Source organism: Callorhinus ursinus, unplaced genomic scaffold (genome assembly GCF_003265705.2).
Source record: "Callorhinus ursinus isolate GAN/ISIS: 27379988/994484 unplaced genomic scaffold, GSC_fseal_2.0 scaffold8, whole genome shotgun sequence".
NCBI classification, from domain to species: Eukaryota; Metazoa; Chordata; class Mammalia; order Carnivora; family Otariidae; genus Callorhinus; species Callorhinus ursinus.
The window spans coordinates 22,419,607-22,443,507 of NW_027397070.1; the positions used below are offsets into that span (position 1 = coordinate 22,419,607).

The window sequence follows — 23,901 nt, forward strand, 5'->3', positions numbered from 1 at the left end:
ATCTGCTGTAGAACATTATGCTGGGATAACAGTGCTATATTGTATACTTAAACATTATTAAGAAGGTAGATCTCATATTAAATTTTTTAATTTTTAAAAAGTTTTAAAAATTAAAAAATTTAAATAATTTTTAAATTTTTAAATTTAAATTTTTTTAAAATTTTTAAATTTTTAAAAAAATCACAATTTAATAAAGGAAGAGGGAAGGAAGGAAGGAACATAGGAAGAAAACCATTTGACATATACTCATAAATATAAGTATGAACTTATATTTATAAACTTTGAATTTAAGTTTTTGTTTTATTTTGTTTTTGTTTTCAGAAAAAGACTTGCTGTACCTCTTTGTGTTTATTTATATTCCTTATTATGAATAGGCATATTTACAGGGAATATAAGCATTTAGTGAATTCTAAATCAGTAAATTTCTGGATAAACAGTATTCCATATAAAATATTTTTCAGCATATATTTATGCCATGGATCTTGTACTGAAGAAGACAGGACTGCTTGATATTATCAATTGAGATCTAATGTTGGTGACAGCAGTGTAGCTATACGCATGGATATATTTCTTTAAATATCTTTTAGGCACAAGAGGAGATTCCTTTAGCTGCTACTTTGGAGTCAGGATAAAGCAATGTTTGATTTTAAATGTTTTCAGTTGTTTAATTACATATTGTATACACACAAAGAAAATATCAAAAAACAAATGTAAAAATTTAGGATTTGTTTATAAATCTGCTGCCAAATCTTACTTTTTATGTCATTTAAAAGCATATATGATGAATTTTATAAGACCATTTAAACATCTTTTTTGTAATTTAGCCTTGTTTGAAAAAAAATTGCCTACAAAAAACAAACAAGAGTTTTTAAAACCTGAAAATTGAGTCTCTCATAGTAAAATTAAGCAACAATACAGCTTATGAGAAGACATGTCCATAATTTTAGATATACCTAAATTTTTCATAATTTGGTTATTTTACAGAAGACATAAGTTGTTTAAATTTGAAGGAGACTTAAGACTCCGGTAATTCCCATTGCACAAAGATAAATAAGTCATCTCCATAGTTCTTCATTACTTCTGTAGACATTTTTACAGTGAAGAAACCTATTACTGGAAAGATTTTATAAAAAGTAGAAAGATAAAAGTGGGGAAAACTCGCCATTTTGGACCATAATAATCTTATGATTTTCCTGTCATTATATGTAGGGTAATTATGCAAAAGGCTATTCATTAAAAAGTTTATTGAAATAAGGAACATCTTGATAGTGAAAATGCATCAGTCTGTAAAAACTTATCAAAAGTCTATGTAATATTAAATATTAAAAGATCTCATAAAATAAGAAAGTAATATAGTCCAGGATTTTCACAAAGATATGCAACTGAAGACACTTGATATTGAATTTTTCAGTGGTTTTCTAACTATAATATGATCTTGGTAGTTTCAAGAGCTACTTAGAAATAAATATATCTGAAATATTTTGTATTACATGGTCTCACTACCCCAATTCTTCTCCCTATGGTGAAGAAAGACTAAAACTTGGGGAAAAGCAGCCTATGCCCAATAGTCCTCTAGCCCAATGACTCCCTCTTGTACCCACCTATCCTGTTTCTTTATTTTTTACTTTATTTTTTTAGCTTTACTGAAATATAATTGACAAACAAAAGTTATATATATATAAGTTATATACAGTTTGATGTTTTGATATATATTTTGAAATAATCACAATGAAGCAAATTAATACATTCATCACTTCACATACACATAGTTACCATTATTTTCCTTCCTTCCTCCCTCCCCCCCTCCCTTCCTCCCTCCCTCCCTCCCTCCTTCCCTTCCTCCTTTCCTTCCTTTCTTTTTTTGGAGGTGAGAACCCTAAAGATCTACCCTCTTAGCAAATTTCAAATATACAATACAGTATTGTTAAGCATAGTCACCATACTGCACAACAGATCTCCAGAACTCACTCATCTAACATAACTCAAAGTGTATACCCTTTGACCAACATCTTCCCATTTCCCCCTCCCTCTTGCTCCTGGCAGCCACCATTCTACACTCTGCTTCTGAGTTTGACTATTTTAGATGCCATGGAAATGAGATTATGCAGCCTCTGTCCTTCTGTGTCTGGCTTATTTCACTTAGCATAATAAACCAAATTCACCCATGTTGTCTCAAATGGCAGGACAGCCTTTTTTAAAAGCTGACTAATATCTGCATTTTCTTTATCCATGAACCCACTGATGGATGTTTAGATTATTTCCATTTCCATATCTTGGCTATTGTGAATAATGCTGCAGTGAACTTGGCATTGGAGGTATTTCATCAAGGTTGAGCTTTATTTCCTTTGGATATTTACCCAGAAGTGAGATTGCTGCATCATTTGGTAATTCTATCTTTAATTTTTGAAGAACCTCCATACTGTTTTCTAAATGGCTGTAGCAATTTACATCCCCACTGACAATGTGCAATGTTGATTAAAGAGACCTACTGTGTGTTCTTGGCACTCTTGCCGAAAATCAGTTGACTGTAAATTCATGGATTTATTTGTAAGCTTCCTATTCCATTCTATCAGTCTATTTCTATATTACATTAGCTATTTGGGCTTTTTTATGGTTCTATATGAATTTTAAGATTGCTTTCTATTTATGTAAAGAATGGTGTTGGCATTTTGATAGGGATTGCACTGAATTAGTAGATCATTTGGGGAAGTATGGATATTCTAACAATATTAATTCTTCTAATCCATGAACACGGGGTGTCTTTCCATTTACCTGTCTTCTCTAATTTCCTTCAACAATGTGTTATAATTTTTAGTGTAGAAGTCTTTCACTTCTTTGGTTAAATTTATTCCTATGTATTCTATTCTTTTTGTTGTTATTTTGAATGGGGCTGTTTTCTTAATTTCCTTTTCAGATAGTTCACTGTGAATGTACAGAAATGTCACTGTTTTTTGTCCTTTGATTTTGTGTCACCTCACTTTACTTAATTTGTTTATTATCTCTAACTTGGAATGACATTTTAGAGTGTGCTACTATGGTAAACTTTCTTTTCAGTTTTAAGTTGTTTCTTAGAGATAGTGAGACTGTCACACATATATATTATTTATATTATTATATTATACATATTAATATTTATATTATATATATGTGTATTTCATATATGTATAAACCATCTTGTACTTAATATAAACCAAAAGAAGTCCAAAATTTTTTTCCAGAAGTTCTGAATTTTAACAATTCGGACTTCAGAACCTAAAGCAGACAAATACACTTTTCAAATACTTTAAAACCTCTTTACAGAAAATTTCAACTCTGTTGCTGAAATACTTGAGAGACCTCAGAATTCATTTCAATCTTATTTCAGTATTTTTGTTTTCTTTTCAATTAACACAGTCCAATCACAGACTAAACTTCAGGTTTGGTCCAAGGGTACCCTTTTCCTGAGGAAATCAGCAATGTATAAGAAGGACGCTGCCCGTGCTTAATGGAGCCTGTAGGATATGGTTTTCTCGACAACTAGTCATCCTTCTCTTCAGTTCAAAATTTCAATCAAAAGAGTTTTTAAAAAACTATAAACAAAAGGCCTTCCTTTTTTAAATTTAAAAGGTAATTATTTTGAGTCTAATGAAGAATCATACCATGATCAAATTTCATGGACTTACTTTATATAGATATATTGGAAGTAGATAATTAGGATAAGTCAATTCACTTAAAGACTATATAAGTTGTTAAAATGCAAAAGAGGATTTAAGATTAGTTTTATTTGCTGCCAATATATGTCTCATATCACATGTATTATATTAAATATAATATATATTCCAATATATTCCTACATTTTTTCTATAAAAAGATGTTTCAGATAAACCATAATTTATAATTAAGCCAACATATAATCAAAAGATTTTTATTTTTATTTTTATTTTTATATTTTTTAAGATTTTATTTATTTATTTGAGAGAGAGAGAGAGAAAGAGACAGAGAGCACGAGAGGGAAGAGGGTCAGAGGGAGAAGCAGACTCCCCGCCGAGCAGGGAGCCCGATGTGGGACTCGATCCCGGGACTCCAGGATCATGACCTGAGCCAAAGGCAGTCGCTTAACCAACTGAGCCACCCAGGTGCCCTAATCAAAAGATTTTTAAACTTTATTATATAGACAATAATCTTTTATGGAAGAAATATTACTAAATGGTATTATAAGAATTCATTACACATAATTATAAATAACCTAAGAAGTAAGATTTGGCAGCATTTTCTTCATTTTAAGAAATCACTTACAATCCTATCAGAAGTACTTAATGTTTTTAATTTCATTTTTTCCTCATTGACTTTTTTTCCTTGAACTGCTTAATTTTCACTCTCTCTTCAGCATCATTACTATCATTACTGGGAAAATATGTTTTAATGAAATGTGGAGAATAAATAGTAAGTATATTGTAACTAATTGAACAATTATAGGAAAAGTATAGAAACAAAAATCAAGTTTGTCTGAGGTTGGGATGCCAACAGGTTTAACTACAAGGCAGCAATACAAAAACTTTATAGAGATGATGGAACTTGTGGTGATGGTTACATAACTGTATGAATTGGGCAACACTCTTTACAGAAGTATACACACAAAAAAGTGTTAATTTTACCATATGTAAATTATGATTTGAAAAGCAATGACAAAATTTAAGACATTATACCATTTAAGAAGATCTCAGGTAAAAGTAGTCTGAGGGAAAGAAAAATTAACTTTCCATAGCAAAATGTAAAAGAAAACATGACCTTCTACATGTTGGCCTATTTTCCTCTTATTGAATAATGTCTGGCTAATTTGTTAGGAGTTTGAATGTATAATGAATGTGTTTCCTTGATAAAACATTTTTCTTTTATGTCTTTGGGACCTGGAGGGTTCTTTAACAGGGTTAAAGAAATCAATTAATAAGGGAGAAATGTATGTGACTGTTCAATAACATAAAAATAATTACTCTTGATAACTTAGAAAAATCATTGTGTGATGTTTACTAAAAAGTCTTTATTCTGAACAATTCTTCTTTTTTTTTTTTTATTCTGAACAATTCTAATCTTTTACCATATTGAACACTTAGTAAAAAAAAAGTACAGTCAATAGAAATCTTTAGTATGGAGAGTTATAATGGAAATTATTTTAAAAGTAGAAAATCCAATTCATTGTTTGACTAACCAAAAAAAATAAATAAATAAATAAAATGCTTGTTGGAGAAGACGTGGGTAACTATGACCTAAAGGATACGAGCTTTTAAAAGAAGCACTCAAATTCCAATTTAATGTTGTTCATCTTAAGGGCACATTTCTGGCTTCTGTAATGTTTGAATATATACTCTAGACACACTGAGCTTTGCTCAGTTATTATGGGAACATGACCTTCCTTTCCTCACCTTCTTCACCTAAGAAACCTCTACTCAACTTTCAGGACCCAGTTCAAATAGCATGTCTTTTATAAAACTTCATTTGCCATAAACTTAATGGTACTTTTTATATTGCATGGAAGTCATCTGTTAGCAAACAATATCTCTACTATTTCTTTACATATGCATTTTTTCCCAGTAAAAGCTAGTAAAAAGCTAGTAAAAAAATTTTCCTTGAATTGAAATATTTGTCAACTTTTTCCTGTATCAAGTTTTAATGTTCCCATGATGACTCTTTTTAAACATATCTACTGAAATTATAATCAGAGAATTTACCTTCAAAAGAATTATAATCAATATAGTAATTAAATAGCAATAGAACCCTGGGGAGAAGCCAGGGAGAACCTGATTTGGGCAATTAATTCATCTTGAAACTGTTGTGTATTTGTTCTCTTAACAAATGATCATTGAACACCTGCTAAGTATAAGATGCTGTGATATACCAAAAGACAGTGAGATATAGAGAGAAATTAGAAACATATTTAGCTCTTAAGTATTTTATGACAAAATAAAAAATAGCTTATAACATAGATGAAGACAAATTGTTTTTGGAAATCAAATGGAGAGAATACTCAGTGAAGAAGAAAGCATTTGTGCTAAACTTTATAAATGAATCTCAAAGGGTTGAGAATATCCACATTAAAGGGTCATTGGTGAGAACAAAATGAACTGTGCATGAAAGCAATATGAAAACAGGAAAGATCCATGAACATATTCAGTATTATAATCTGGATATGCAGAAATGGAGTAAAGGAGAACCTTGGGCAGAAAATAAGGTAGCAACAGGTTATGTAGTTTGGTCTTGGGTTATATAATCAGTGAAAGGCCATTATAAGGAAGGAAACATAATAAAATGAGAAAAAAGACCTGCACAGTTTCTTCACTGAATATAAGTAATGGAGAATATTGGATGGATGGGAATAAGAGTGCAAAGGTGGCTCTCCATTCTTTTATTAGCCAAGAACAATATATTCATAGGCACAAAATGTAAGACAAAAATCAATCTTTACTCTAATGTGAAATATTCAAGAGGATGGTGAACAGACTATCTTCATTAAGAATGGGGATATAGACTAGTGATGTATGAAAAAATCTTGATTAAACCATTCAAATGCCAACTTTGTAACTATAGTCTTTCATAACTGGAATATAGAAATTAAAAAAGAAAATAAAGAAACACATAATAGTAATATAAATGATATGCATTGCCACAAAAGAAAAACATAATCCTATAGTTAAACAAATAACAAATGTTAAGTTGGAGGAAATGGCTCCATATTTAGGAAAACTTATAAAAATCAATGATGAATATTAAATAGTTTGTCTTTATAATCATATCCATCAAAATTTAAAATTCACAATTCATATTTAATGGTAGTTTTACTGTTTCTATGCCATTCCGTTTTAAACCAAATATGAACAGTTGCTAAATAATCTTTATATGCCTATGAGTTTTCTACTTTTCTTAACTGAAATGCTGCACCATTATTAAAATAAACATATACTCACTCAAATGAGGATTAACGGGAGCTGCAAGAAAAGCAAAAAATAATGTTAGCATGGCTTGAATGTCTTTTATAAATAAAAGTCTAATCAGTGTCTCATAGTTCCTTATCAAAACTTAATGATCTTCCCCACTGTGACCATGGAGAATTATGTCTGCAATCCATTTTGTTCTAGAGGACTGAATAGAATCTACTTTGGAGCTCAGCAATAACAGTCTCAAAGTACCCAAAAGATCAATGCTAAATAGCATGTGGGATTTGTTCATTTTCCAAGGAACAGAGTTGCTGATTTTTTATATCTTAACCAGTGCAAAAACCCCCAGAAATCAAACTCAGGCTGACAGTAGGCCAACCTATAATCTAGATGTTTTAACAATGAAAGCAATTATCCAACAGAGATTACACTTTAGTTTTTTTGCTGTTATCTACTTCTGGTGAAAAGAACATGGTGTATATGAAAATAAAGCAAATCTTATATCATGTTTTTACATGCACCTCAAAACAAATAGCTACACCAGTGCTGCTTTGTTTGATTACATGAACACACACACACACACACACACACACACACACACACACACACACACACAGACGGTTTTCAAATAACAAGCAATACAATTGTGTTTTTGTGCACTAGAAGACATATTTATCTCAAAAAACTGTGTTTACAATACAAGTGACAATTGATTTCTACATGAAGAGGAATGAATACTTTACATTTTACTGAAACAACAACAAAAATGTATCTAATCTAACAGACAAAATGGTACCTGTGTATATTGATTCGTTATTTATCACTTTGAGAGAAAATTTCATTCTGGATGAGGTAAAGCATTGTTGTGGTCTCCCAAGATTAAAATAGGCAGTTAATCTAACTTGCAGAAGTTTGTCTGCTCTGTTGTTAATTTCTAGCGTTTTCCATTAACCATTTTTTTTAAACTTGGACTTTACAAATGAAGTATGATAGTAAAAAATGCATACCCGTGCACAAAGCATGTTCATAGTAATTGTTACATTAGTACATTGAGATCGACTTTAACAAAGTGAGTTTCTCAATCAAATATTTTTACTATTTCTTACAGAAGATAGACAATTTCTATTACTTTGTTTTTCTGATTCTGTTTCCCCATTGCCAATTATGAAATAAGTAGAGAGGGGACTATATATCTACTCGTTCCACCGAAGTGGAGAAAAAAAAAACCACTAACTTTTTCTTGCAAAATATCAATATATTATAATTTGAAAGTTAATTAGTAAGAATGCAAATCATTTCATAATTGATATGAAAGTTTAAAATTGTCTATGTATTATCTCACAAAGAAGTAAGCATCTTTGAATTCTAATTTGATTCTAAAATATATGTCACACCTACAGTTAACCTCTGACCACACTGAGTTTTAACTGAGTCTTCTGCTACAATTATTACTATTCATCAAATTCACGGTAAGTAGCGGATTTAACCATGTGAAAACTTCCGTTCTAAATTCTAAATATTTCAGGGCGCCTGGGTGGCTCAGTTGGTTAAGCCACTGCCTTCGGCTCAAGTCATGATCCTGGAGTCCCAGGATCGAGTCCCGCGTCGGGCTCCCTGCTCAGCAGGGAGTCTGCTTCCCTCTCCCCTCTCATGCTCTCTCTCTATCTCATTCTCTCTCTCAAATAAATAAATAAAATCTTTAAGAAAAATAAATAAATTCTAAATATTTCAGTGAGCCCATTTTTCTCTTTTTACAGTTGAACTTTCATGTGTAATTTTTCATAACTGTCTAGATACCATTTAAGTAAACTTTACCCAAGCCTATATTAAAGTAATTTTCATTAAAATGTTTAAGATTTTAATAAGTATGCCTAAGAATGTAAAGATAATTAAAGCTTTTGAAACTACCATAATATCTATTTTCCAGATTTATTTTTCATTTTACTCTGTTGCCTCAGAGTTTTCAGTAAAACTACTGAGCTTATAAAGATATTTTTCTCTAGTTCTCTTTAAGAAAAGTTACATAATTTTTAAGCATAGAAAAGCAACAAGGGTCTTCTGTCATGAAAGGGTCAACTAGCCCTAGTTCTATTCAGAGTTCGTCATTTCATACTTGTTTAATTCAGCAGGACACTGAAACTTTCAAGGTCCTAATATCTTCTTTTTTTTAAAGGAATGGATATTAGTGCATTGTTTCTAATGCCCCTTCATATTGAGTTGTCTACAGTTTTATAACTCAAGGGCAGGGAGCATGAAACTTAGATAAGAGGAGATAATAATTCATATTTTATAAAATATAAAATTAAATTTTAGAAAAATATACTGAGATGCTATCTAATTGTGTGCCCAATGGAGGTAATTACAGAATAACAATTGTTATTGTCATTAAATTTTATTTATGGCTATCAAATACTAATATTTATAGCATTAACAAAAAAGGTATATTTTAAAGGACCTCATTCAAGAAAAGATGTGCCGTAATTCTAATGCTTTTACAAATGTTTATTTGTAAAGGACCATATTCAAGAAAAAGATAGTTATTCTAATGCTTTTACATCCATGATCTATTAATATCCTACTCTATATTGTATATCATCTTTTTTAATGAAAATTGAATATATCTAATTGATAAGGAGAGTGAAAATAAGTGATTTCATGTGAAAAACAACTCTAATGCGATTTTAATAATTTCACTGTACTTTTTATGATAGTATTCAGTTTACCTCTTAAGTAGGAAAAACATGCTTAATGCTAAACTGAATGGAGAACTCCAACCGCAAAAAAACACATTCTATTATTTTTTAAAATCAAGCCCAGTAATCAATGATAAAGAGAATAATATTTCACTAAAGTAATGAAATAAACAAAATATTTGCCAATGATTCATTCAACCCTGAAAAATATATTGACAATTCTAGAGGTAGTCACTGAATATCATAAATTTCAACTGAAATAATTCACATAAATTTCAATTGATAAAATATTAACCTGTTTCACTAACACACACACAAACACACCCACCGACATTTAGATATTTTTAACATTAGCAATCTAAAAGAAAAAATGACTAAAAAAAACCAAACTAGGATGTACTTCAACAAGCTGCGAAACATCTATACAATGGAATATTAAAGAATAAAAAGAAATGCACTATCAAGCCCCAGATATGGAAAAACCTTAAAGGCATATTGCTAAATTAGTTTGAAAAAGCTATATGCTCCATTATTCCAACTATATGACATTCTAGAAAAAGCAAAATGATAGACAATAAAAAATTCGTGGTTGTCAGGTTTGGAGGGGACAGGGATGGATGAGTAAGTGGAGCAGGGGATTTTTAGGGCAGTGAAATGATTCTGTATGATACTGTAATGGTGAATAAATAATATCAACTTATCAATTCATATAACAGTACAACATAATAAACACTAATGTAAACTACTTGCTTTAATAATAATATGTCAATATTCTTTATCTTCTAGTAGTTTAGTAGTTTTATGTTTTACATGTAGATCTGTGATCCATTTTCAGTTAAATGTCATGAAAGGTATAAAGTTCTGTATTTAGATTATTATTTTGTATGAAATTTTGCTAAAGAAATATGTTAATAATATGGGAAACTGTGTTGGGGGAAAGGAAATATACAGAAGCTCTCTCTTCACCCTGCGTGATTTTTTGTAAATCTAAAGATGCTTTAAGACATCAAGTCTATCAATTAAAAAACAAGCTTTGATAACATTTGCTAACTTCTTAATGATGTAAATTTTAAAGACATCAAGAACTTGAAAAAAATGCAAATAATTATATCATAATATGGGATAGAGGATAAAGGGACATTGTTGACATCACATTAATTCAATGTTAACTAAAACATTACTTTACATTTCTACATTTTTTTTTAAAGATTTTATATATATATTTGACAGAGAGAGATATAGCGAGAGGGAACACAAGCAGGGGGAGTGGGAGAGGGAGAAGCAGGCTTCCCGCAGAGCAGGGAGCCCGATGCGGGGCTTGATCCCAGGACCCTGGGACCATGACCTGAGCTGAAGGCAGACACTTAACAACTGAGCCACCCAGGCGCCCCTACATTTCTACATTTAAATCAAATATTACAACTTAAAATGATTAAGTTTTCTGGGTTTGTTTGTTTGTCTGCTGGGTTTTTGTTTGTTTGTTTGTTTTTTGGTCACTTGGCTAATGATCCAGAAGATCAATATGCTAAATTTTAGTTTTTTTCTAAATTTAATAGATAGTTATAATGTACATATTCCAGACAGTTTAATATGCAAATAAATACTTTTAAATAAAAGACTACTTACCACTATATTTGATGACACGAATTGTTGAATCTCCTTCGCCAAATTTGGTGAGAGGAGTTAGTCGGACTTCATAAGCCTCTGGTTTAATTAGCTCAGTCAAGTTATATGTAATTAGTTCTCCTTTTTGAATATTTCCATTTATTTTAATTTCCTGTTCCCACCAACGCTGCTGTCCAGCCTGAAATCAAAAGAATTATGTAATAATATTCCCAGTATTTTCTTCAGAGTTACTGTGTTCTAACAAAATGGGCAAAAAAGCATTCTGAAATTTTATTAAATAAGAAAATACATTATATGATTACATTTTATTAAAGTTCAAGTTTCTATAATAAGCAACAAATTCTGTAGATGTTTCCATGCAGATGTTTGCAGATAATTACCAAATTATCACAGGGTAGTTTGGCTGATTAAACAGGTTCAATATACCATTTTATTAAGAGTCAGAGGATAAAACAATAGTTTCGACTACAGTCTCATTCCGGAGGTTTGAAGAGATATAAGTTTAACTACTTCTTTTTTTATTCTTTTTTTAAGTTTTTATTTAAATTCCAGTTTTTTAACATAAAATGTAATATTAGTTTCAGGTGTACAATACAGTGATTCAGGACTTCCATCCATCACCTGGTGCTCATCATGACAAGTGCACTCCTCAATCCCCATCACCTATTCAATCCATCCTCCCACCCACCTCCCCCATGGTAACCATCAGTTTGTTCTCCATAGTTAAGAGTCTGTTTCCTGGTTTGCCTCTCTCTTTTTCCCTTTTGCTCATTTGTTTTGACTCTTAAATTCCACATATGAGTGAAATCATAATGGTATTTGTCTTTCTCTGATTGACTTATTTCACTTAGCATAATGCTCTCTAGCTCCATCCATGTCATTGCAAATGGCAAGATTTCATTCTTTTTTATGGCTGAGTTAATATTTCACTGTATATATACCACATCTTCTTTATAGTCAACTGATCTTTGACAAATGAGCAAAGAAAATACAGTAGAGCAAAAACAGTCTTTTCAGCAAACTGCAATGGAACACTGGGCATCCACATGTAAAATATTGAATCTAAATCCAAACTTTATACTTCTCATGACATTTAACTGGAAATGATCACAGACTGACATGTAAAACATAAAACTACAAAATTCCTAGAAGATAACATAGGAGAAAAACTAGATGACTGTGGGCTTGGCAACAATTTTTTAGATACAATACCAAAAGTACAATCCATGAAAGAAATAGTTGATAAGCTGGACTTCTTTGAATTAAAAATTTCTACCCTACAAAAGAGAGTATCAAGACAACTGAAAGAGAAGCACAGACTGGGAGAATATATTTGCAAAAGACACATCCAAAATACATAAAAATCTCTCAAAATTCAACAATAAGAAAACAAATATCCCAGTTAAAAAATGGACCATGGATCATAACAGAAAAGATGCTCAATACTGTATATCATCATAGAAATACAAATTAAAACAATGAGAAGCCACTGCATACCTATTAAAATAGTCAAAATCCAGAACACTGGCAACAACAAATGTTGATGGGGTTGTGGAGCAAAAGTAACTTTCATTCATTGATAATGGGAATGCAAAATGGTATAGTCAAATTGGAGGATAGTTTGGGTTTTGTTTTTATTTACAAAACTAAACATACCTTTACCATATAACCAAGCAATTGTGTCCCTTAATATTTACTTAAGGGAGCTGAAAACCTATGTCTGCACAAAAATCTGCCCATGAATGGATGTCTATAGCAGCGTTATTCATAATGGGCAAAACCTGGAAGCTACCAAGCTGTCCTTTAGTAGATGAATAGACAAACAAACAGTGCCACAACCAGACGATGGGCTATTACATGTGCCAAAAAGAAATGAGTTATTAAGACATGAAAAGACCGAGCAAACTTAAATGCATATACTAAGTGAAAGAAACCAATCTGAAAAGGCTGTTTAATGTATGATTCCAACTGCATGACATTCTGAAAAAGGTAAAACTATGGAGATAGTAAAAAGATCAGTGGTTGCCAGGAGTTGGGGGGAGGGAGGGAGGGATATATAAGCTGAACACAGAGAATTTTGGGGACAGTGAAACTACTTGGTATGATACCATGGTGGATACATGTAATTATAAACCCACAGAACATACAACACTAAGAATGAACGCTAATGTAAATTATGGACTTTAGCTGATAATAATGGATCAGTGTAGGTTCATCAATTGTAACAAATGTACCACTCTGTTGGGGGATGTTGTTACTGGTAGAGGCCATGTATGTGCTGGAGCAGGGGGTATATGGGAAATCATTGTACTTTCTGCTCAATATTACTATGAGTCTACAACTACTCTAAAGGAATGAAGTTTTTAAAAAAATCTATTGTGCCACTTCATAATTTTCTATTTGCATACATTTTCAGTTTTCTTTTATTCATATAAGTAGTGTAAGTATAGTTGCCTTATAATATTTTTATATCTGAAGTCTATAGTCCTTGTTCTTGGCACTTTTCTCTGTTTTGTTTATTTTTAACTGTGTGTTGATCATGTAACTAAAAATACTATTACTGGGGGTTCTTTGCTGCCTAGGACACAGTTAGAGATATACCTTTGTTTCTGACATGCTCCTAAGTGCATCAACAATATGGTTCACTTGTACTTTTGTTTTAAACTCTTTGGTGTCAGGGCGCCTGGGTAGCTCAGTCCTTAAGCGTCTGCCTTCGGCTCAGGTATTGATCCCATGGTCCTGGGATCGAGTGCCCTGCATTGGGCTCCCTGCTCAGCGGGAAGCCTGCTTCTCCCTCTCCCACTCCCCCTGCTTGTGTTCCCTCTCTCGCTGTGTGTCTCTCTTTCAAATAAATAAATAAAAAAGAAAAAATCTAAACCCTTTGGTGTCACAGATTAAAATGTAGATGATCCCTTGCTTTAGGCAGACCTTGGGTTTTGATTCCTGTTTGATCACTACTACCAAACTATGTCTGGGTTGGTGAGCAGCTGAATGCAAAAGCAATTTGGGAGAGATATTCCAATTAAGATACTTTGTGTTTCCATTTTTCCTTACATTTTTACCTAGTGATATACACATACATACTATATAATTAAATGTGCATATATATTTTTTCATATATTTACATATTTGCTTATTTTCTGAGGCTGAGTTAGTCTTAATTCTATAGCCTAATCTGTTATATTTCTGGATATGTAAATCTAAAATACATGCAATTAATACAGGATAGAAAAATGACAAATAAAATTATGGAATAAAACAGAAAGCCCATGTCTATATTTGTGGGGTTGTTCACATAGACGACAGAAAAGATTTATCATCCAACTGGTTATGTATATGGAAAAAACATGAATTTGATGTCTAGCTCACATCTCATATAGAAAAAGTCTCAGGAAGGGGAGCTTGGGTGGCTCAGTCAGTTAAGCATCTGCCTTCAGCTCAGGTCATGATCCCAGGGTCCTGGGATGGAGCCCTACATTGGGCTCCCTGCTCAGCGGGGAGTCTGCTTCTCCCTTTCTCTCTGCCCCTTCGCCCCGCTTGTGTGCACATGCTCTCTCTCTCAAATGAATGAATAAAATCTTTAAAAAAAAGAAAAAAGAAAAGAAAAAGTCTCATGAAGGTCAAATGAGACTTAAATTTAAAAAGCAAAAGTTAAACTACCTAGAAAAAAATACAGAAGAATGTCATCATGACTTCAAGTAAGATAGTACTTTCTTAAACAGAATAGAAAAACACAATTAGTAAAGGAAAAGATTGATAAATTAGCCAATCTTAAATTTGAGATAAATATGAAATTTAAAAATTTGCTATAAAAAGCTCTCATCGGTGCTCCCCACTAAACAGCGAAAATAAAGGTAGATGTTTGAAGAAGATATTTAGAACACGTAGAGCTAACTAGATTATATTAATACTCTTCTAACTCAGTAAGAAAAATAATTCAAGAGCAAAATCAGACTAATACGAACAGGTATCTCATAGATGCAGAAACCCAAATAACTAATTAAAGTCTCAGCCTTACCATGTACCAAGAAAATGGAAATTAAAATCTTAATACCATTTCCCATCATCAGATAAACAGAAACTTATAAAATAACAATATTAAAGTTTTACAAAACTAAACATACCTTTACCATATAACCAAGCAATTGTGTCCCTTAATATTTACTTAAGGGAGCTGAAAACTTATGTCTGCACAAAAATCTGCCCATGAATGGATGCCTATAGCAGCGTTATTCATAATGGGCAAAACCTGGAAGCTACCAAGCTGTAGATATAAAGATATAAAACAGAATTTTTAAACATGTCAAGAATAGGGAGGATGAGTGGAAGGATGGGTAAGGCTTGACTCCACTTAACAAGCTAAGGAGTTAGCTTGCAACAGTGTTACAGATACTGGCAGAAGACTAGAGACAACTAGGTCAAAGAAACCGACTCAGGACACAGCATACAGCAGAATCTTTACATTCACACTGGTTCCCCTTGTCTCCTAAGTCCCACAGGGGGGATGAACAAGTGCCCACATGGATTTTGCTTGTGCCTTGGGTTCCTATCACAGCTGGGGGACGCTGAGCTTAAAAAAGCTTAGTATCTCTCTCTCTTTTTCCCCCTTTGCTCATTCGTTTTGTTTCTTAAATTCTACCTATGAGGGATACGAGAAATATCATAGGGCATTTGTCTTTCTCTGACTGACTTATTTCGCTTAGCATAATACTCTCTAGCTTCAAACCAAGAAACAGACTCCTAACACTAGAGAACAAACTGATGGTTACCAGAGGGAAGGAGAGTGGGGGGGACAGGTTAACAAGGTGATGGGGATTAAGGAGGCACTTGTAGTGATGAGCACTGGGGGTTGTATGGAAGTGTGAAATCACTATGCCGTACACCTGAAACTAATATTCTACTGTGTTAACTAACTAGAATTTAAATAAAAACTTTAAAAAGAAACCTTGGTATTTTATGACTGACAGTAACAAAACCTGCTCAAGCATTACTGAAGAGGGAAACGTTATATTTATTATACTGGGCGTTAAACAGACTTTCCTGTGCTCTAAAGGGAGACAATATCTGTTTTCTAAGGATGCTTGCTCTACAAATGACCTTGAAAAGATAGGCTGGAATAAAAGACAGTTAGTGCTTCTGCATACATGATATGCAAAAAAGCAAGACATCTGTGGGAAATGGTCTTCTAAAAATATAGCCTTGATGACTACGAAAACTGAAGAGCAATTTGGCAATAAAAACAATATTACAATGAGAACAGATAAACTCTTGCATTTGTACACATGCAAACAGAAATAGTCATGGCACAGAAAACACAGAAAATGATCTAAACCTCAATAAAAGATAAAATAATAAAATTGTAGACTCCTCATAAAATGTTATACAAAATTTAGTATGAAAAATGAACCTAAGCTATATGCATCATCATGGACAAATTTCACAAAAGTAATATTGAGCTAAACTTAATTTTGAAACAGGCATATTATAAAAATCAAATTCAAAGTATGTATTTTGAAGAGGGATGCATAGATATGTATTGGGTATAAAGAAATGCAAAACCTAGTAAATACTAAGTTTAAAATACTGGTCAGGTGGGTTAGCAGAGCACCAAAAGAAGATGCGGTAAACAAAGGGGTTCACTCTATTTGGCGATTTTTTTGTTTCTTTAGATTGGTAATAGATATACAAATTATGATGATATTATTTTTGTGTATGCTTGAAATATTTCTCTTTGTTTTTCAAAGAAAAGACTGTAAAATAAAAGTTAGAGATAGGCAATGGTGCTGTCTCGTGTTATTTCCTACATCTATATCTGTGGCTACTCCTCCCTTTCTTGCTGGGCTGCTTTGCTTTTTCCCAAGTTCTGAATGTTGATGGTTTCTAGAGCTTTCTATGCTGTGTTTTCTGATACTCTGTATCAGTAGTTCTCACATTTAGGCATGCAGGAGAATGATGGGACAATCTTGTTAAACAAGTCTTAAGTACCAGTGTTTCTGTTTTAATAAGGTCTAGCTATAAATATAATTTTTCAATGAGTTTAGAAATATAATTTTTAAAAACCACCTCTTCCTTTATAAGACAATTTATTATTTAATTCATTTTTTAAAGATTTATTTATTTATAATTTTTATTTATTTTTAAAAAGATTTTAGTTATTTATTTGAGAGAGAGAGAGAGAGAGCATGAGTGGAGGGGAGGGGCAGAGGGAGAGGGAGAAGCAGACTGCCCTCTGAGCAGGGAGCCCAATGTAGGATCCTGGGATCATGACCTGAACGGAAGGCAGATGCTTAACCGACTGAGCCATCCAGGTGCCCCTAAGATTGATTGATTGATTTTGGGGGGTGGGGGAGAGTGTGAGTGGGGGATGGGCAGAGAGAGAAGGAGAGAAAATCTCCTGCAGACTCCCCTGCTGAGAATGGAGCTTCAGGTAGGACTCGATCTCAGAACCCTGGGATCATGGCCTAAGCTGAAACCAAGAGTCAATGCTTAACCCACTGAGCCACCCAGGTGCCCCAGGCAATTTATTTTTTATTTTTACATTTTTTTAGAGAGGGAGAGAGGGATGTGTAGGGACAGAGGTAGAGGGAAAGAGAGAATCTTAAGCAGGTTCCCCCTTCCTAGCATGGAGCCCCATGCTCCTGAGCCAAAATCAAGAGTCAGATGCTTAACCTACTGAGCCATGCAGGTGACGCTACAAGGCAATTTAGATGCAGATGGTCCTGGAGCTACATTTGGTGAGGCACAGCTCAGTCTTGCTAGACCACCTCTTTGATACTACTAGCTTCTTCTAACAGCTCTACATTGATTAGTACCTAACTTGCATCTTTAAGTCCAGTTAAAAACAAAAATAATAAAAACAAAAACCAAAAACCACTATATCTATTAGTCCTTATATGTACCAAGCACTGTTAACTGTATTATACTTATTATATTTAATCTAGCACAACCCCTAGTAAGTAGAAACTAATACTAGCCTTGTTTTACAAATAAGGAAACTGAGGCAGAGAGCAGTTAATATAACTTTTCTAAGGTCATGTAGCCAGAGAGTAGCAACTGCAAAATTTGGTTACACCCAAAATGACTCTTACACTCATCACTTTTTCCTTGCTTCCCCAGAATTTATTGTTCCTTTCCCTTTTTTTTTTTTTTACCAGAGCCTTTATTTCTTTAGGTACAATACACTTATAGTACTTTTTTTGCAAATAGATTATAAGCCAGAAACAATTTCTTAATAATTTTTATACCTGCACTATCTGGTCATTAACTTGATAAAGATGTGATCAGATTAAATTATAGCATGTAGTGTATATTTAACTGGCTTCCAAGGGGTGCAACAGGAAATCCAACTTACCAATAACCACATACAATCACTGAATTTACATACATGGGTAAAAATGGGCATAAAACTTAATTGCACAGAAAAGTACTTTACTCATGCATAGTTGATACTAGACACCACAAAGTTCCTATTAGTTCTGGAGGCCAAGTATTCTATAAAATAATAGAATGTAAATGACAATTTCTTTCACTGCTTTTAGATTTTTAACTAAAAGCAAAGTACTATTATTTCAGAAGATAGATAAAAGTAGTTTAAACTCACAAAAATATATACAGACTGATTTGACATTTAACTATTGTCTAAGGACAAGCAAGTTTAATCAAGGTGTACTTTTCTGGATGTTCATATAAGTTCAAAACCACTCAATATTTGTAGTACATCCCAAGGGAGGATTGTAGGTATTCTGTTGTTATAATGAGATGCTCTCCTCAAGTAATTTTAGTTGGCAGATACAATGATGTTGTTACTTATCACAAATTCTAGAGTACATAACTTCATATGTGTATTAAAAAAGCAATAACTTTGATTCCAAGTCTTTAATTTTAAAGCTGTAATGAAAGTATATACTTCAGCAGTTGAGGAATAAACAATTAAATATTTCATATTGTATCTCAGTGAGCTGTGCAAAAACGTAAAAATGTGAATTTAAACGCAGTGTTTGCCTATACGCAAAAGAAAATGCAACATTAGTCCACTGTTTGGAGGTAATACCACAAAACCCTCAGAGAACGTGGCACCCCAACCGTGAGCGTACCCCATACACATGTTCATATGAAAGCAATGTGTTAAAAAATTCTTACCATTTCAAGTTTTTAAAACAATTTCCATTTAACTTTTACTTTTCCTAGGGGATACATACCTTTCAAATGATTTAGGGAATGGCCTCAAAACCTAGAAATCCCCTACAATGAAGCATTTTATTAAAGGCGGTGGTTTACTGTTTTTACCACAGAAGATAGCTAAAAAGCTATTGTTGAAAAGGTCTCAGAAGGAAAAAAAACACATTAATTTTTTTAGGTTTTTTTTTTAAGATTTTATTTATTTATATGACAGAGAGAGACACAGTGAGAGAGGGAACACAAGCAGAGGGAGTCGAAGAGGGAGAAGCAGGCTTCCCGCGGAGCAGGGAGCCCGACGTGGGACTCGATCCCAGGACCCTGGGATCATGACCTGAGCTGAAGGCAGATGCCTAACGACTGAGCCACCCAGGCCCCTTTTTTCAGTTTTAAAAGGAACAAAATTAGCTCCTTTAAGTAGAAGTCTGCAATGAATTCTGAAATGTGGCTGAGGAGGGGGAAGCTGCTGTCTTTTCCTTTTCCTTTTGGACATAAATCTCTTTCAGCATGATAATGAACTCCAATGAAAGATACTGTGTAAGTGAGAACCTAAAGGAGAAGAGAGAGTACACCAACTGAATATAAGACATTTACATGGTTTATACCATTTATTTTGATGTAACCTATAAGAAAGATACTGATAGGGGCGCCTGGGTGGCCTCAGTCCGTTAAGTATCTGCCTTCGGCTCAGGTTGTGATCTCAGGGTCCTGGGATCGAGCTAGGCATCAGGGCTCCCTGCTCAGCAGGGAGTCTCCCTCTCCCTCTGCCTCTCCCCCCTTCTTGTGCTCTCTCTCTCAAATAAATAAATTAAAAATCTTTTAAAAAAAAGATACTGATACACCCATTTAATCGGAAACTTCCATTCATGTTTACCAGCTACACTGCTAGTAAAAATAACAGCTGATGTTAAAAACCCAGGTATTACAGACCCTAAATCATACACTCTTATGATTATCCCACAGAGTCTAAACTAGCTAAGATAACATTTTGATGAGTTAAAAGCCAGATGCCTTATAGCCTCAAATAAAGGTGACATGGGTTTTAAGATGTACTATTATTTTAGTAACACCTTCGGGAATAAAGGGTTAACAAATAACGTGGCATTAAATGTACCTTATTTCTATTTTCTACTAATTATAGTATATATTTATCCTTTAATTACATACCCTTTCTTCCTTCATTAGTACAAATTTGAGTCTTATTCTTTTCAGACTCAGTAAGAAATTTTTTGAATTAGAGACACTTTTTCAACACCCTTGAAATATTTGTTTTTTCAGACTTTGCTCAAGAATGTTAATGCCTTTGGAAGTGACAGTACATTCTTTTAGATATACAGATGTTTAATAGTTTTTGTCTGCCATTCCTCTTCAGAAGCTAGCATGATTTTTCTCAATTGAATCACGTTTAGTGAAAGTTACGTAGCTTTGTTGAAAGCTAGGCTGAAGCTTTCAGCCACTGATTTGTAACTAGTCCTTCAACAAATTGCATCAGGATCTACTGACTGAAGATACTGTGTTGTCTTCTGAGGTATGTGGGCAGCACCTACTGCTTTTCATTGCACTTCCATTGTTACAAATGGGATAGGTCATTGCCAAGTACATAGTAGTTTTTTCTCTCGGTATATATCACACTGCGATATTAAAGGCTCTTTAGAAAGTATGTAGGGATCTGTGTTTAAATCAGAATTCAAAGAATGCCAATAATGCAACTGTGGTAACAATCAGATTGACAGGAATCTATACAGAGCAAAGTCTGTATCTGGATAGATAATACTGTCTTCTAAATAACTTCCTCTATTGCCTAAATGCTGGCAAGTTCATTTTAATAACTATCATATAATGGATTCCAAATATGGAACATTAGGAAGGTGGAGTGGGGAGACAATTGAGGAATTATAGCAGTGCTGTCTTTCAGTACAGATGGCCTTGTATTTCATTGTAATCTTATTGGTAAAAATTGAGAACAGCCATAATGGCGCTAAAATCTTTTGACTTGAAAATATATTCTCATAATTTAACATAAGTAATGCATGTGTTTATATCTATTTTAATTTCAGATTTATCCATAAACAAAATAACAGATGCTACTTAATAGTGATCTCAGTTAATAATTGGTTAATAACTTATTTTAGGAATGTGATTTAAGTAATTATTGTTTACCGATATGGTGAGTGTAATAATTTTGAAGAGGATGGAGAAACATGGGAAATGTCTAAGATCATGTAGCAGAGTGCAAAATGTAAACAATATGACTGTGGTTGTATAAAATACATAAACCTAGGGGCGCCTGGGTGGCTCAGTCGTTAAGCGTCTGCCTTCGGCTCAGGTCATGATCCCGGGATCCTGGGATGGAGCCCCGCATCAGGCTCCCTGCTTGGCGGGAAGCCTGCTTCTCCCTCTCCCACTCCCCCTGCTTGTGTTCCCTCTCTTGCTGTGTCTCTCTCTGTCAAATAAATAAACAAAATCTTTAAAAAAACAATACATAAACCTACTGAAAGGTTATGCAAAATAAGAACAGCTGCTTTAGGTAGTGAGATTCTGCATGATTAAAAATTCCTTTGATATTATCTTAACTGGTAGCGGGGACAGCTAACTAGTATACGATATCTGGGAAATCTGATTCCAAAGAGTGGGGTTCAGAATAATGTTACAGCGTATAACTGAGGAGTAGTAGAAAGCTACATTGACTAGCAATTAGAGAAAGTGCAGATTTCATAATTTGTTCTAGAAATTGACTATTATTTATATTTCTAAAACTGAATTTTGCTTACCTCATTCCGATGATGAAAAACTAATTCTTTTTTTTCTTGAAAAACTGATTCTTGACAATTCAAGTTAAATTCAATATGTTTAAGATTTGAACTTGATAAACTCAGATTTTAAGCCCAATCACTTGGAGTACTGAGTATTACCTGGGGAGTTAATTAAACCCATTCCCTAGCTGAAGTGCTTCTGGTGTGAGTAGTGAAGAGGTTGCCTCTTGTTTAGATTATCCTGTTTCCTATTGATTGGCTCTCAGACTTAGTCAATTTCACTTGGTCTTCCTTGTCCTCTACTAGCATCTTTTGCTTATATCTTTGAAACTGCCTTGGCCTCTGGGTCAATATTTCTATTCAGCCTGCATTTTGGCAAAGCACAGGTTCTTTGGGTCTAAGCACTATCTCTGCCCTTTCTCAGAGGTTTGGTAAATCTTGACTGCTTCCTCAGTGCCACAATGAAGCAAAAGACTAGCCAGGCCCCAGGACCTGAAAATCGGACTCAGTCTGGGCTATTGTGCTACTCCAGGGCTCACCCTGCCAGGACCCAGGGCTTCCAGACCATTTTTTTTGGGCCACACACTGGGAGGCAAGTATAGCCTTGCTGACCCACGTAGGCTATAGGTGCCTTTCTCAGGGAATGTTTAGGACTTATTCTATTGCTCTTCTCTCACTTGTTTTATAATAGTCCTCGTGCCTGGGGATTCTGTGTATTTGCATTGAAATTTCTTCCAGCGTTTCTATTCCTGACATAAAAGCTTGGGAACTCAACACTTTTTTCCCTCAACCACCTCCTGCCCACTTCACTACCACAAATTCCATCTGATTTAAAGCTTAGGCTTTCAAGGCCACTGTTTTTGCTTAGATTTTATAAAATCTATTCAAAGCTCATTTGCCATCTTTTTAATTTTGTGCTAGTGGGTCTGTCTTCACATTCATGGACCATAACCTCAGCATTCTCTGTTGTAACTTTAAATAATAATGGAGCAATTGATTAAAAAAAGGATTACAATAATTTTAAAAATGCACTTTGTGAATATTTCAAATTCCCAGCTGTCCTTTTGCAATCAAAGTTTTTAACTTACATGATAAACTAATGTCAAGGATTATTAGAAAGACACTGCATTTAGATTTGAGTGTCCTGAAAGTTATTCCCTACAGGTTTTCTGATTTAAATTCTTTACCATAATAGCTACCTGATTGCAAAACAAAGAAAAGAACAAAACAACTCTCAGGTAAAGAAAACATTGAATGGGTCCACAGCTTCAGTGAATTTTAATCTTCCATGCAGTTTGCTAAGTTTTCTTTCCTTGTCTACCTAATGAACCACTGCTCTTGTAGGGATGTGAGCTGGAGATTTGGCAGTCTCTGGAAAATATCATTGTTATATAAATGAAAGACCTTGTAAATATATTTCAAGGATGATTAAAAAAAATGAGAACTAAACATTAGGCACATAGAACAAAGACTTCAGTGACAACCAAATGAAACATTCTTGCTCAATGACCTTAGAAATCGAAGAAATAGAAGAAGAAAAATAGAGCCCAAAACTTTCTAAATATATTAAGAGTTTTATGACTTAAAGTTAAAAATGTAGTTCCAGACAAAATAAGACAAATATTAGAATAGAACTTTGAATAAAAGGAGGTCTTCTAGCTCCCTGAAAAAAACTTACTTTCTGTGATAGCTAAACACTGAGTGAAGGGGTTGAAACAAAGACTAGCATTTTATACAGTCTTAACT

General features: G+C 33.5%; 1 protein-coding gene across 4 annotated transcripts in view; it reads right to left on the reverse strand.

The window, feature by feature from the left end:
• Positions 1-23,901, reverse strand: part of MDGA2 (MAM domain containing glycosylphosphatidylinositol anchor 2) — a 799,761-nt gene that overhangs the window by 47,990 nt on the left and 727,870 nt on the right. For all 4 annotated transcript variants that reach the window (XM_073895162.1, XM_073895160.1, XM_073895161.1 and 1 more), the window contains 2 exons: positions 11,228-11,405; positions 6,939-6,959 (listed from right to left, as the gene is read on the reverse strand). In XM_073895162.1, the coding sequence (XP_073751263.1) occupies positions 6,939-6,959; positions 11,228-11,405 (199 nt within the window). The remainder of the gene's footprint in view (positions 1-6,938; positions 6,960-11,227; positions 11,406-23,901) is intronic.